Below are 16,624 nucleotides of genomic sequence, written 5' to 3' on the forward strand. Positions count from 1 at the left end.
TTGCTCATCATCGCTAGATACGTCACGCTGACTGGAAGTGGATGCATCTTCAGCCACCAAAGAGCCGCTGATCTCCGCCACTGCCTGCAGTGCATCTTGTTGCCCGCTGAGAATCAGATCCGAGTCCAGTCCCATATTCGGCGAAGGTGGTGTGCGTACCTCCGTCAACCTACGCTCCCTCCGTCGGCGGCGGAATGGACCCCTCAATTTCGGGAATACTGCCACCACAGCCACTTCTCGGGGTCTCGCAGTACCAAAGGTGTCTAACCAGTCCTCCGCTTCTTCCGGTGTGGTAAAGAAGTGTGTCTTGTCACTCGCAACCACACGCAGGCGTGCTGGGAAGAGCAGAGAATATTTCAGGTTGTTTTGCCGAAGGCGTATTTTCACCGCCATGAAAGAAAATCTCTGCCTCTGCACCTGGATGGTATAATCCGGGCAAAACATTATTTTATGATTGTCTATATGTATATCTTGCAGCTTTCTGTTTTCCAGCAGGATGGAGTCTCTGTCTCGGTAATTGAGGAGCCAAAGAAGCAAGGGCCACGGGTTCGTCCCTGTGGGAGGGGGTCTTGCTGGAACTCTATGTGCGCTCTCTATGACAAAGTGCGAGGAGAGGGAACCCTCGGGCAGTAGATCTCTAAGCCATTTTTCCATGTGCAGGGTAGGTTCCCTTCCTTCCCATTGTTCCAGTACACCCACTATGCGCATATTGTTGCGTCGAGCTCGCCCTTCAGCATCCTCAGCTCTGTCTTCTAGGAGCTCCACACGGTTCTGCAATTCTCGTACAAGTTTGTCTGCCTTAGCCACCTGCGGTTTAATTTCAGTGAGCGAGGATTCCAGGACAGTGGTGCGATCCGTCAGCTTCCGATGATCTGCATGCAGGTGGGTGAGATCTATGGCCACCTTATCAATTTTCGATTCCAGAGAGGTGCGGGTCTGATTGATGGTTTCCTCCAGCCGTTCCACCGCAGCAAGCACCGCGTCCAGTTTGTTTGCGGTTTGGTCCAAGTGGCCCTGTTTCGCCATTTTGTCTGCTTTAGGCTTGGAGGGTGTCGGCACAACCTGTGTCCCCCACCCCGTTCCAGTCCGTACCCGGGTACCTCCCGACATGGGTCGCTGCGTCTGTACCTCCGCGTCGTGTCGCCAGTGGTAAAAACCCCCAAACGTGTCATCACTAGGGCATGAGCGCCCCAGCCCAATTCACTGCAACGTCAGCTGGTCGCAGTCTAGAGCCTCGATACTGCTCAAGGCATCAGCAAATGTAGGGCTCCTTCGCCATATATAGGTAGCGTCAGCTCTGGGAGACCACCAACTTCACAGGTTTCAGGCAGCAGACGGGATAGGTTTGGGTTGCACTCTTGGTTTGCCACTCAGCTTACACAAAAGTACCGGCAGTCCGCTTTATGTCACCCAGCCACAGATAATATTGAGTGCGCCCTCACCGTGGTCTTCAGTGTATCAGACAGCGTTGGACAAGATCCTGTAGTGTACAGCAAGCAGTCTCACATTAGGGGGCCCACTCCGTTCAAATCGTGCTGCGTGGGCATTGGCGGTGCTGGCTGCCAAGGAAGCGGCCTCACCTATTTACGTCACCTTGTCACCATTAATGCTTCATTAGGGGGCCCGGACATGTCTAGACCTCCATCAGTAGGTGTTCATAGGGACATTTGCATAGCATGCAGCTACAGTTCAGTGATAGCAGCAGGGGGCTCACTCACCACGATCCTGCTGCAGGGGCATATGCAGTCCAGGCAGCATCCTCTGTGTCAGCCACAGTCAGTCTGGGGGGCATCACCACCGAGAGAGGTCCTGGCAGTCCTGCGGGGGTCGCCGCCCTCCAGTGGGTGAGCGCATCAGAACAAGGCGCTCAGTCGCGGCCCCGCATTCATGGAGGCAGCAGCCCAGGCAGAAGCCGCTTCCGCCCGCCGCTACAGTCTGCAAACAGCGAGGTCCAAATAGCAGAGAGCGAGGCAGCGGGGGCTTCAACCCCACCACGTCTTCCTGCAGGAGTTGCGTAGCTGGGCCGCAGCGAGGGACACAACCGCAGTCCACCGCCGGCAGCTTATTACCGCTGCGCCATCTTGTGCGGCCCAGTGGGCGGAGCTGAGCCCCGGGCTCGCGTGGTTAAAGCCGGCCATCCAGGATTCGCGCGTTGGGCAGGCCGCCCGAGCGGGTTCGCGCAGCAGGGCGCTATCAACATGAAATCGGCAGCGGCGCTTCAGGATGTCATCTCGTCCGGGCTGCACTTGGTGAGAGTCTCTACAAGCGGCTACATACGTAGAGCAGGGCCTGTTCTGAGGAGCCTCTGGCAGAGCTCTACCCAAACAGGTCTTCATCCAATGTAGTCGTAGCCACGCCACTCGATGGATGGAAATGTTTGATGGATAGATTTGCATATGGATGTGAGGACAGACAGAATGGTGCAAGTCTGAATGATAGATGAAAGAGTGATTGGATGGTTGAATGTAAAGGTGAAATTGTGGATATCAGCAGGTGGATGGAAGGATGGAAGGATAAATGGATAGATACTCGGATGGAAGACACAGGAGAGCTCTTCTGGGGAGGATCGTGAAGACTTGCGTTGTCTGCTTGGTGCCATAAGAGCTTTGGTTCGAATTAGGGGTATTTTGATATTCTGGTTACTCCCTTGCACACAGTACAGCCGATGCTCCTGACCAGTGGTGTAACACAGGCCCGCGGAGCCCCCGCGGAGCCCCCACAGTGCAGAGGGGCCCCCAAGCTCCAGGGGGTCTACTCAGCACAGCACTCGGGCTGCAGAGCTCCTGATTGAGCCCGGAGGGGGCCCCTCCATGTGCCTTGCAGGGAGGCCCCTTGAGTTTCGTTACGCCAGTGCTCCTGACCTGAAGCGAGCTCTGCCAGTGTAGACCCTGGCCTCCAGCACCCCCTGCTGCCAGTGCACTGCGTGCCACGTATCTACATATTAATGACCAGGGCACAAGTACCTCACCCCTTTCTTCCCCATGGTGCATCACAGAAGGGATATTTCAAACCTGCCATGTCCTCGCGGCAGTCGCGAGGAAACATATCACAAGAGATACATCACAGAAGGAATATTTCAAAGTTCCCTGTGTCTGCCCGGCACTCTGGAGGGAATAAACCGCAAGAGAGCGTTGGTGCCTTAAATGCCTTTATTGAAGCTTTGTATCTAACATTAGTATGGTCCTGGCTAGGACGCGCTGGGCAGGTTCTGGTAGGGTTGCACCCAGAACCTCACAAAGTCCCTCCTCAGGTTCTGCTTCATTGATTGGTGGTTGATTTTGTGGGTGATTTTTAGTAGGGTTCTGGCGTGGACGCGCTGGGCAGGTTCTGGTAGGATTGTGCCCAGAAATGCACAAAGTCCTTTCTCAGGTTCTGCTTCATGGACTGCAGGTTGATTTTGTGAGTGATTTCTAAATATTGCTGGTACTCTGGGGAGTATGGCAGCCAAGGCGTCGGAACCTTGGAATCTCCCTTGTTGGGGTCGCTGTAAGAATGAAGAAAGACTACAGGTTAGGTGGGAAGAGGAGTCAGGTGAGCAGTTATGAACATTCGCAGAGTGCAGTGCGCCATGATCAATGCCAAAGGGGTGTATCTCTTTGAAACTCAAGTAAAAAAATGGGATATCCAGACCAGCGGCACAGATGTGGGAAGATGCACAACAACTGTATGAGAATCATTTTTTTTTATTCTCAGATTACTGATATTTGTTACCCCGCACCTCTACTTTGCAGACATCCCATGTGTGCGTGGTATTTGCTTTCTTGCTTTCATTTTACACAGTTTGTACCTGTGGCTAGGACCTGTGAACTATCCCTGAGCCCATGTGTTCTGCCTTTGTGGCCACCTTCTCCCCTTGACAAAGTATCAGAGTTCAAGATGATGACGCTGTGCAGCAAGTTTTGGAATGTGTGCAGTTCAATTCGTCCCAACTTTGCAAATTCTTTTTTAAAGCTTTGCTAGTTTTGTGTAGCGCACAGCTTGCAAAGTAAAAACAAGCAACGCCAATAGGTCTCAGCAATCCGAGAGTTATTGGCGTTGTCAATGTCTTTTAGCCATGTTGAATAGCAGCACGGTCGCTGTTCAGCATGGCTGAAACTCATGTACAAAAGCGCCATGACCCAGCCTGCACTGTATAACGCAAATAGAATGTGAAGAGATATTCTGTTTTCGAACGCTAGGGGGACCCACCACACTGTAAAACTAACCTCGAATTGAAATGACAGAGCGGCATAATGCCCCTTCATGCATGTTTAAAATGATGCTTCGACATCTCAGCCAAAAAAAATCCTTTGAAAACTATCTTTGCGCAAAGTTATTTAAACTGATCAACAGCAGAGTGTTTAATCATTCCTTCCTTTTTAAAGGAGCCTTTGTGCTCAGATTCCTAATAACTGTTTTGTTCAAAATGAAGCCCAGGTGGAGGAGACAAAGCTTGCAAAAACACAAGCACTTGTGTGGAGTACTCACACACAAAGAAAATAGTAGCTCTTAACACAGGAGCAGTTTAAATGAAGTCCTGATGAGAAGAGACGGAGCTTGTATAAACACGAGCACTGGTGTGGAGCCCTCAAACACAGAAAAAAGTAGCTCTTAAAAAGGGAGCAGTGGATGGACACAGGTACTTGGTCTATGGAGAAGTGTGGCTCAATGATTAGAGCGGCAGACCCTGATGCAGAGGTCTAGCCCGGGACCAGGGTTCAATTCCCCGCCTCGGCGGGTCTTGGGCTCAAAAATTCCACGGACCTGATAATTCTCGCCTCGGTGCCTATTCCAATCATGGAGTCCCACTCTGCAACTCTGGGCAATAGCTTGCTTAATCTCCACAACGGCCCCCACAACGCTAAGGATGCCTGGCCTCCACCTTGGGGGCTGCCCAGGAGTGGACGCCTCACAGGGAAAGCCAGGATGGGTTCCCCAGCGGTATTCGTACAATCGCCTTGAGACCCTTGCGGGTGAGGAGTGCGCTATACAAGTATCAAATTTACATTTACATTTATGCTCAGGTGGAGGGATAACAACAAGAAAAGGCATGAAGCATGCATGCCATGGACAAAAGAGGACCAAGGTAATGAGAGTGACAATGGAGCGAGCAAATGGTAAGCCTATGGGCAGGCTGAAGCCCACAGATTGAAAACGACTTGTCTCTGTGAGACAATGCATGCTATGTCTAGCCAAGTGTTGGCAAGTGGATTATTAGTAGGGGCAGATGCATATCTGCCACTGGCAATAAGGCCACTAACAGTATAGGGCTCAGAATAGGACTTAATTATTCCCATGCCCAACCCTTGGTAACTTGGCTGCGAGCAGGCAGGCTTAACTTCAAAGACAAGTATGTAAAGCATTTAAAAACACCAATTCAGTAAATAATTAAGACACAATGCACAATAAAATTCCAACACCAATTTAAAAAAATAGGAAATATTTATATCTTTAAAATGACACCAAAACAACAAAAATCCAATATAGGAAACCGGAGATATGATTTTTTAAAGATTTAGCATCATATAGCACATAGAAACCTATAGCGCCTTATCGAGACATCAGGTCATGATAGACTGGGTCAAAGACAAAGTTTCAGGCTGACCGCGATGGAGCCCTGCGCGGCTACACCTCACGGTAGGTCTCGGTCAAAGTTTTTACCTTCTGACTTAGAAACTTTTCTGGAGCTTTTCTTCACGGGGTCTCTCGAAGCTCTCAGCCAGTCAGGATTTGGTGAGGGTTCGCCGGATTACCTTAACTTATGGAAGTCCGACCTCCGGAGCGTTCCAGCGGGACGAACCAAGGATCCAGGCCAGCTCATGGCTGAAAGCAGGCTGCTTGGTCTCGCGATTGCTACCGGTCACCTTTTCTTGGTTCGGACTTAGAAACTTTTACGGAGCTTTTTCTTGCAGGGTCCCTCGATGCTCTTCACCAGGCCGGATTCGGTGAGGGTTCGTTGGCCTCGGATTTCGCATACTCCCGGTCAAACTCTGGAAGTCAGACCTATGGAGCTTTTCAGCGGGACGAACCTGGATGGCAGGCCGACTCGCAGTTGAAGGCAGGCGGCTTGGCTGGCCAGGTTGAGTCGGTCCACTTACGGAGCTTTTTTCCAAAGTTGTTCCAAACTCTTGGAACATCTTCTTGAAGTTCCCCAAAGGGTCCCAAAGTGTTTCAAACTTGCTCCAAGGGTCTGGAAGCTACAAGATGGTCCTTGAAAGTTGAGGATTTCAGTTCCTACAATCCACTTGGACAAAACCCCTACAAACCCACTGGTAGTGCTCCAGGTTGAGGATTCTTGGTGGTGATGTTCTGGGTGAGCTCTGTTAACCTGTAGCTTGCAGGGAGTCCACTCTTTAGTCCTTTTAAAACAAGGTAGTTCACAGGGCTGTAGTTCTAGATGGTTCAGAAAGCGCAGTCTTCAGAGTGCAGGCCTTCGGCAATGCCCATCAAACTTCTCAGCATGGCCCTTCTTGCTTTCGTAGGTTTCAAGCAGCAGATCTGAGCGGCTATGCTCCTTTCAGATACTTATTCCAAGTTCTCTGGGTCAAGCAGGAGGGTACTCTTGTCCAATGGAGGGCAGGGTAACACCCCAAGGTATGACCACATCCTGCATAGCGTGGCACTATTTTGTCCTAGAGTGCACCAATTCTTCCAAATTCATCATGGCTGATTTTCCAGCAGGGATAGAAGAGCTGGCTAAACAGACCCCAAGGATGGCTAATCTCCATAGTCTCTCTCCCCTTGCATCAGCTAATTCCTTCCTTAAGCCTAGCATCTGGCTGGGTTCAAAAGAGTATAGTTGTAAATGACACTGGTGTCTTCCCCTTCTCTTGAAGTCCATTGTTTACTGCTCCTCCCCCTGCTCTGGCATTCCTGTGCAACAGAACACTGCCCGCCCAGCAGAGCTGCTTAACCCCAGGGGCTCTTTATCACCTCTTCAAGGCAGCCTGGCTAATCCACCCAACTCTGACCAATCAGGACAGACCACTGGAAGGCTGAATCTGGGCTTACAGACACGAAAATCTTATAACTTCTTATTTTAGGAGAAATTCAACTATATCATATTGTTGGATTTATCGATTTTGTGCAGCACTTTATCACAATGTGGGGAGACAAAGGTGCAATTTCACTTAACCCAGGGCATATACTAGTCATTTTATAAGGTCCTCCTTATAAGTACCTGACCCCCACCCCTGGGACACCTAGGGGAGACATTGGGGGTACCGAATATGCCCAAACATTGTAGGTTATACATTTCTAAGTGCCCCAGACACCAAAGTCGAGTTTGGGCACAATTTACGTTTTTTAAAAGCAGTCCTGCCACCCAGCGCTGCTTTCAAACTGACCTCAGGCTTCAGCAGTGCACGCATGAAAGTGCAGAAAGGGCTGCAGGCCTCTAAACTGCCATGCCCTATTATATACTAGGGACTTAGATGTAGTTTCAATCCCCCTGTCCTATTGTGTACTAGGGCCCTATGGGGTAGGTCATGCCAATCACAGGGGTACCCCACACCATAGTGTTCCCCTAGTATATGTAGGTGTTTTCACTGTATTCTAAATGTGTCTCTTTCAGCATAGCACTGGCCCTGGGCCTGGTTAGGCAGAGCCCAGGGTCAGTCAGAGTCAGTTACCACCAGTACCAGTCAGCATAGGTTTGGGGGTGCCCACAGCACAGGATGACTTTGCAACACCAAGTCCTAAAAGAAAATAGGTCGTGCGGGAGAGAGCATAATGATCTTTCTCCTCAGGGCAGAAAGTGTGTCGCAACTGCTACTTACATTCAACTATCGAATTCTGTCTTCCATGACAGCTCGGTTCCCGGGTTCCAGAAGTTTACACCTCTTCCCTCCCAACCCCACCTAGAGGTCTGGCTGCAGGGGATGGTGTGAAAGCGGCTGCCGCAAGGCACCTACTCGCCTCTGCTTCTGTTCAGCAGCTATTTCCTTGCTTCTTGAATTACTGTCCCTCCTGGATGAAACAATGCAGGTGTAAGGGATATGGGTCGGTGAAGTTAAACTCCACCTCAGACAACGTTTTGAGATGTTTTACTCCACCATCAGTGCAGTGGTTTAAGTGGGCAGGTGCTGAGTACTAGCACCACTTTAATCTGAAGGGGCGAGTACCTGCACTTCTCAGAGGAGGGGCAATGCTTTTAATGGAAGAGTACCAACATTTCTCAGTAGAAAGTACCTACACTTTTCAATTTCCATTTAATGCACCGTCCACTATAAGAAAGATACCCCTAAAGAATGTGTTTTGCTTTTTAGGTCTTGCCTACAGACCACTTCAGCTGCCTGTTGGCAATAGACCTCTTATGTTCGTTACAGACTTAGAGGGGTCGGTCTTGGGGTCTGTTGCTAGCCAATGATTCAATTCTATTCTTCTGTCTCAGTTCTCTGCTTCTGACTCAATTGATTTCCTCTGTATTCTAGTGTTTGTTCCGTCCAAAGAGTGTTCCAGTCTCGTTGTTTTGATTGGAGGAGTTGCATCATTCCACCACTGAAGTCAAGTTCTTGCAATGAACTGCACGAGGGACTATTTCCTCTCACACTCTTTGCCCTACATGTTCCACATCCCCTTTCCCAAACCTCGCTGCATTTAAATAATTGTCTCACCCAGCACCCGTTTGATCCTCCACCCTCTCTTTTAGTCTATGCTGAGCCCGCTGCCAACTGCTATATCGGCGGGTGGCCATCACAGAATGTTTTTTTTCAACCATTCAAAGATGGCCCCTATGTCTATACATGCTCATGGGGGCCATCTTGGAATTCTTTTTCTTTTTGTGTAAAAAGTTTTCAAGGTTTCAGGGTGGACTCGGTGTGTGCGCATATGATTGGCTATATTAATTTTCTTTTGCTTTAAGAAAAAACATTATTAGATGGGCACCGTGCATACGCACAAATGGGTGACCATCTTACAATGGTTTACAATGGATCCTGCCATAGTAAACAAGGGCCAAACTAAAAAGAGGTTGTTAAGTCCAATAAATCTGCCACCCGGTGTCATGGGTGATATGTACTGGCTATATCAATGCTTGTTTGAATTTCTTTACTCCAATTTCTTTTAATTTGTTCGCTTGAGTAACTCAGCAGTTGATGGGGAACTACTGGTTTTGGTGCATTTCTTCTTTAGAAAAATAGCAGAACAGATGTAAGGCTGTTTACAGGGAATGAAGCACCACTGACAAGTTTTGAAATAGTCTGCAAAGGAACGTGTTCCAATTCTGGATTTAATTTCTACGTGCTCCTATCACATTGTCCCCATGTTGGCAAGACATCATTTTATGTCTTTCCTTTCATGTCTGACTCTTGATTTCCCCCTCTCGAGATTCCCTAGACATACCCGACTCCAGGTGCCCTCTACCCCAGTGCCCCCATGCGGTGGACCATACATTACCAATAAACACATAATATGCAGAAAAGAAAGCTGCAAGAAACCTTTTAAATTGTAGTTATATGCATTGTGAGATCATTTGTTTCTGTGATTGAGCGGGTCTATGTCAGCACCTTGGAGGCTGTATGGCAGCAGGTGTGTGACTCTGTTAGACGGTGGTACTGTCTCTCTGGCTGTTCATGCAGGTACTTGAATGTCTCCCTGTTGTTTTTTGTGGTTGAATTCCACAGTGAATATGGCGGTATGGTTGTATTACTTGGCTGTGTTGGTATAGTATGGTAGGTGCGTTGAAGTTGTATAAGAAGTGTTTTAATTGTTACAGTAATTTAGTGGTATATGATTTATTTCATGTTGAGACGGTGGATGTATTGGCAGTAATAGTCGGTGTCTGCTGACTTTTATAGAGTGGTTTATAATAACTCTTGCTCTATTACTTAAAATGTTGTATGTGTTTTATTAGAAATAATTTTTAATATGAATGTAGGTGTATTCATGCATGAAAGAATTATGTTTGTGTAGCAGTGCTTGTTTTATTATGCGGTGCATTGACAGGCAGGTTATGTGGTGTCATCTTTCTGCAATGAATGCGTGATTAGTTTGGATATTGGAATAGCACAGTCAATGTTAGTTATATCATAATAAGTTTCTTAACCAAAAGTTAATATATTGATAGGTCATTATTGATGAGGTCATCAATCACGTCACACTGATGCCATTTAACGTCACCAGTGGAAGCAGATGTGGGCTCCTGAGCAGTGAGTGGATGGTGCATGAGTTATAGGAAGTTCACCGAACCAGAGTTTTGTGCAGATTCATCAGATGTTGCAAAAGTAAGGAAGGAATCCTAAAATGCCTTTCAATGGGAGCCCTGACCGGACCATAACTATACAATGGTTATCATATTGTCATACACAGAGCGCAATATGCTATTTACTACCATTGTGGAGCATAGGGAGCAGTGGCGGTTCCTCCTCACTGCTTTTAAGCAGTGTAAAAAGGAAACATAAAATGATAATCACAAAGTTATTATAATTTTATGTTTCCTGTTGGTTTGCGGGCGGGCAGGTGGGTGGGGCAGCTCTGCTCTCGGATCAGAGCAAGGGAAGAGTGGTTTGTCCACTCAAAGTGCGCAATGACTGGCTGGACCTCTGGGGCCGGCCAAACAGTCATGCACACTTTGCATATTCCCCACCCAGACTGCATTACAGCCTGAGTGGAGAACATGCCCAGGCCCCCAGTCTCCGTCAGAGCGCCGAACCACGGCGCTCAGACCAATCACAATGCTGCATTGCACCGTTGTGATTGGTATGGGGATCCTGGGTGCTTCGTGGTTCCTGTTTGGCGGAGTCCTGACACGGAGGAGGGATGCAACGGCAATAAGGGAAGTTATTTATTTATTTATTCATTGTTTTACACCCCCCTCGTCTCTGCCTCGCCACCCCCAATCGGTGACTGCCGCCTCTGATAGGGAGGGGCCATGACTCACGAGACGCAAAGTCTTGAGTGGGTCCTGATGCCCCTCTCCTCCCTCAACAATATTTATAAATCACTATTTACTGCCTCATCGATTGTATATTGTAATTGCTTTGCACATGAAAATAACTCTCATTATGGTCAAGTGACCTGTTAAATATGAGTTTACGTTACTGTACTAATTGAATCCATTGCGCCCTGGCTTTGGTTAATTATCTTTTTAAAAGCAAACATGGAAAAATACCACAGCATAAATATTATGAGGCAAATTTACTAAGGTTTTACGCCATGTTTGGGCCACTAAAATGATGCAAATCGGCACAAAATCTTTTTGTCCGAGTTTCTTTCAAGCGCTAAACTTGCTTAGTGCTGGAAATATTGTGAAAGTAACGCAAATTTTGCATTACTTAGAGCCAAGGGGAAGTACCATGGGTGGTGCATGGGCATTCCCATGCAACCACCCCAGGTTTCTGACGCTAAACACAATTTATTAAATAAAGTAGACAGGGTTTAGCTTCCAGTACAAAACCTATGCTTGACTCACGGAGACACCCTTGCACTATCGCACAAAGGTATCTCTGTGGCACATGGCAGCTAATTTTAGCCCCGGAGCTAGGGAGAGGGGAAGAGAGTGCCATATTTCAGTAAGTATAGCACTCTCCTGCTCTCTCCTCGCGCAGCACAGCATATACGGCTGCTGCACTGCGGTGCGTGAGCAATTGGTAAATCTGGCCCTGTATGTTGGTGCACAGAATGTAATACGCTATTTTCTCATGTGAAGTTTGCTCTACTTTGTCAATAAACTAAAATTTGGAGTTTGCATTGTGGTAGCAATAGAGTGAAAGTGTTTATTGATACAGGTGCTCTAAATACCATGTTATTGGCCACATTTATTTTCTCTGCATCATATATATAAATATCTATATCTTCATATTTATATTTATTTTTCTGCATCATATATATATATATATATATTCACTGAAAAAACCATAGGTTTCACACACGTTATAGTTAGGAATTAGCATTTAAAAAACCTTGCAAATTCACTGAAAAAACCATAGGTTTCACACATGTTATAGTTAGCGGAAATTTTACTGATAAAAAACCAATGAAATTGCCCCGTTATAGTTAGTGCTGGCAACTATAACTCACGCGACCGCAATCCTCTGCTGATGACGTCAGATATTACATCACTGATGACATATGTGTCTTTATGAAAAATAAATATTTGTAATATATGTATAGCTAAAGATTAATGGAAGAAGACATGGGTAAATAAGTGTCTAAATACAGTGATGTAATATCTGGCGTCATCAGAAGAGGATTGCGGTCGCGTGAGTTATAGTTGCCTGCAGTAACTATAACGGGGGAATTTCATTGTTTTTTTACAAGCGAAATGTCCAGCTAACTATAACATGTGTGAAACTTATGGTTTTTTAAGTGAATTTGCAAGGTTTTTTAAATTCTAATTCGTAACTATAACGTGTGTGAAACCTATGGTTTTTTCAGTGAATATATATATATATATATATATATATATATATATATATATATATATATATCATATATATATGATATATCTATATAGATATACACATAGATAGATAGATAGATAGATAGATAGATAGATAGATAGATAGATAGATAGATAGATAGAGGAGGTTGCCAAGTGGATGGAACGGACGTGCCTTAAACTTAATGGGGATAATACGGAGCTTATGCTCCTGGGCAACTCTCCTGTCTCCGGTCCGGCCTTTCTCTGGCCAGACTGCCTAGGCCCGGCTCCGGCCCCTAAAGATCAAATCAAGAGCCTGGGCATCTGGATTGATCATTCCCTTACGTTCAGTCACCAGGCAGCAAAACTCTCTGCAACCTGCTTCGGGCTACTAAGGATGCTGCATAAGATTCTTCCCCTTCTCCCTTTCCACGCTAGAAGGATCATGGTACAAGCCCTGATCCTCTCTCGCCTGGATTATGGAAATGCTTTATATCTGGGAGCCCCGCAGTATACCATTATTAAGCTCCAAGTTATTCAGAATTGTGCTGCCCGTAGACTTCTTCAGATTCCCCGTTGGCATTCTGCCAAACAGGCATTAAAGAGCTTGCACTGGCTGCCTATCAAAGAAAGGATCCAGTTTAAAGCTATGTGTTTGGTCCACAAAGCTTTCTGGAAGAATGACCCTCCCATTCTTCAGTCGTTGATTACCCCTTATCATCCGAAGAGAGACCTTCGGTCATCTGCATCTTTTCTTGCCCTTCAACCCAGAATAAGGAGGGCCAGATGTTGTGGCCGATCGTTTTCATATAATGGTGCCACTGGTTGGAATGCTCTTCTGCTTAAACTACGGAGAGAATCTAACGTTCTATCTTTCCGCAGGCTATTAAAAACTTGGCTGTCATAGTTTTCTTCTTTGTCTACTGTTGTTTGCCTGTCTGTTCACAGTGCTGGGAGGCCTACGGGTAGCCATCGCGCTTTATAAATGTCATTCCATGCCATTCCATAGATATACATATATATGCACTACAGGATTACTGATTCACATACAGTAGAAGGTCAGTGCATGTAGACGGAGTTTTTTTACACTTGCCCTAAGGTAGCAGCTCCCTGATGTCCGGGAGCTTGAGCAGTGGTCTGCGTACTTACCCCGTTTTTGCAAAGTTCGTCCAGTATGCGATCATGTATTTTGCGACATCTCGGTCCTTAGGCCGGTAGGCAAGGGGGGTGGTGAAGGGCTTGCCGTAGATGTACTGGAGATCATCTGCGTGGTCCGCCCCTATCCAGCTGGGATAGATGGGCATTCGCGAGGCGTGGGAGAACAGGTAACTGTAGGTCTTAGCGTTCCTATAATAAAGTTTAAGAGGAACTGAGAACAGAATCAAACACAGGGTTCAACATCATCAAAAACATTAATTATGAGCACCATGTCTGCATCAATCTGAGGCGATGACAAAGCTGTTGCCAAATGATCTTCTTTGAACTGCAATTTAGGATTAAAATTGTGAAAAAATCACTTGGAGATTGGAGTGTGGGGAGGTAAGACCTTTCTATGTACAAACCGCAGAGTTTTAAAACATCCTCCCATCAGAAATCGGGATAATCCACATCTATCTAGAATTCCACAAACGCATAAAGACCGTACTGTTTCTGTAGAACACAAGCATCAGGCAGCTGGTTACCAATGTACAGGCAATACGGACCTTACCCCCTCTCTGGTGCATCCAAACACACGCTGCGACATGGTGGAGCACACCTAGGGACCTTACACACTACAGTAAAGAATTCTACTCCCAGATCATACCGGAAGCCAACACTCTACCAGCCATGCACAGCAAACTGAGCAGCTCCTTTACATGTACTCCCAGAAAGCTGTGAGGCCTTAACAGGGGTAGAAAAGCACTATAGAAATGATGCAATAGAATATTTAGGATTAGGGGCAGCTGGGGTGGAAGTACCCATCCTTCTAGATAAAAGAGCCACACCTGTAGGAGTCCCAATTATTTAACAGAATGCACTTTATCTAGATTCATCTGCTGTGCATCAAGCAGCAAACTTTTGGTAAATAACCTGTTGCTTACAAAACATTCTGATTTCCACGGGTTCCTGAGCACCCTTTTCAGAGGGAATGGTTGGTAGAATATTGGATTCAGTATGTTCCTTGGGGGAGTTGTGGACTGGGTTACTTGAAGTTTAAAGCTATGTTCCACATATGCAATGCATTAGTGTTCTGTGATAGGGAGAGTAGTAAGAGAGACAACTCTGTGAGTAGATACATCCCAAGGTCTGTATTTCATATTCTGCTTATTCTTTGTATATGGCCATGTTTCAATGCTTTCCACAATTGGCAGTAGTTGTAAATTCTCCATGTTTGTGCAAACAATTAGTTAAAAAGGTTGTATTTAACAGTAGCCCGCGTAGGTATAACTTGTATGTATCTGAATATGGACCATCTGTGTTGGAATGGATGTATCAGAGGGTGTTAGAAATGGTTCAGTCGAAATTAAACAAATTGTTGAAGAAAGGTATTATAGAGTCTGTAAATAGTACAGAATGGTTGGCCCCTTTGGTTGTTGTCTGCAAAGCGAGTGGACAGATGAGGTTATACGTTAATCTTAGAGACCTTAATAGGAATATTATCATTGACAAGTTTACTGCCTAAGATAAATGAGATGTTGGCAGAGACCAGTGGTGTGAAATGATTTCCACAATAGATCTGACCTCGCCATTCAATCAGATAGTTCTACATGCCAAAAGTAGAAGTCTTACTGTCTTTGTTACCTCTTTTGGTTACTTTAGATTTGTACAGATGCCCTTTGGGTTAGCCTCCACAGCAGCGGCATTCCAGGGCATGATGTTCAAACTATTCAATGAAGTTAAAGGGGTATTCTTTTTCCAGGATGATATACTTGTTATGGGAAAGAGCAAGGAAAATCATGACAGAAACTTAAGGAGCGTTTTGGGTATTCCAAAGGAGAGAGGGTCGAATACAGAAGTTAAAAACTGCAAATTTGCTGTAAAGTCTGTCACGTATCTTGGCCATGATGTAAGTGAATTGGGCATTAAACCCAAGATGGAGACTTTCAACTCTATAAGAAAAGCTTCATCCCCCACGAGTAAAGATGAAATTAGATCTTTTTTTGTGTTGGCAGAGTTAAGTTTGTGAAGGACCTTGCTAGCAAGACTTATGGGCTAAGGCAGTTAATCAAGCATCAACAAGTATTCCAGTGGGATGAGATATTACAAAAGGAGTTTGAGTCTATCAAAAATGACATTGGGTAGGCTAGTCCCTCGCAATATGCTGACTGTTCTGCGCACTCAGTGATTTTGACTGATGCCAGTGGAAAGGGGTTGGGTGCTTTGCTTTCGCATGTTATGGAAAATGGTGAGGAATGCACCCTGTCCATTGCTTCACGATCTCATTTCCCCTTCCAAAGAGAGATTTTCAGTAATTGAGCAGGAAATGTTTGCATGCGTGTGGACTATGGATATTCAGACAGTATGTGTGGGGTTTGGAATTCACACTGCACACAGATCATAAACCACTCACCAAGACACTCAAAACTTCTGGTATTTTTAAAGCATCTCCAGGCATAGCAAGGATGTCATTTATGTTGCTTGGAGGTAACTATGCTGTTGAGTATAATCCAGGAACATACAACTAGTTTGCAGATTTCCTGAGTAGGTCTCTGGTGCCCATGGAACAGAATGCGCATAATGGATGAGATGAGCACGGTGTGGCATTGTTGGATGTCAGCTATTCTGTTGCAAGTGCAATTTTGGAAGAACATTGGAATGTAGAGTATAATGACAACCATGTTTTGAATAAAATTAAAGGGTACATCAGAGTTTGGTGGCCTAAGAAAAGTTTAATGGATGGGGATTTTTAGAAATTCTGGGAAGGGAGTAATTAACTTTCTTTGGATAAACGTGGTTTTATTTTAAGAGGTGGAAGGACAGGTCCACGTTGCAGTCTGAACGTTGAGATTTTAAATTTAATACACAAGGGGCATCTTGGAGTAATCAAATCCAAATTGAGGGCTAAGGCTTCATATTGGTAGCCTGATCTTGACCTTGAGATAGAGAGGTTTGTGTTTGATTGTATTCGACGTACCAATGCAGACAAAAGCTGAAACGTGTGAAGACTGCCACTTTGTCTTATGGAGTGTCTGAAAGGTCCATGGGAGTTTCTGCCTGTTGACATTCTGGGACCTGTTTTAGATTTCTATATTACTCCTAAGTATTTAGTGGCACTAGTTGATTTGTTTTCGTAGTGACCAGAAA

General features: G+C 45.8%; 1 protein-coding gene across 1 annotated transcript in view; it reads right to left on the minus strand.

Annotated features, from left to right (window-relative positions):
- Positions 1-3,135: 3,135 nt before the first annotated feature.
- Positions 3,136-16,624, minus strand: part of LOC146868871 (bile salt-activated lipase-like) — a 75,297-nt gene continuing 61,808 nt past the window's right edge. The window contains exons 10-11 of the mRNA XM_085613897.1: positions 13,490-13,687; positions 3,136-3,484 (exon numbers count right to left, since the gene is read on the minus strand). Of these exons, the coding sequence (XP_085470023.1) occupies positions 3,292-3,484; positions 13,490-13,687 (391 nt within the window). The 3' untranslated portion in view covers positions 3,136-3,291. The remainder of the gene's footprint in view (positions 3,485-13,489; positions 13,688-16,624) is intronic.

Source organism: Triturus cristatus, chromosome 1_2, assembly GCF_964204655.1.
Source record: "Triturus cristatus chromosome 1_2, aTriCri1.1, whole genome shotgun sequence".
NCBI lineage: Eukaryota > Metazoa > Chordata > Amphibia > Caudata > Salamandridae > Triturus > Triturus cristatus.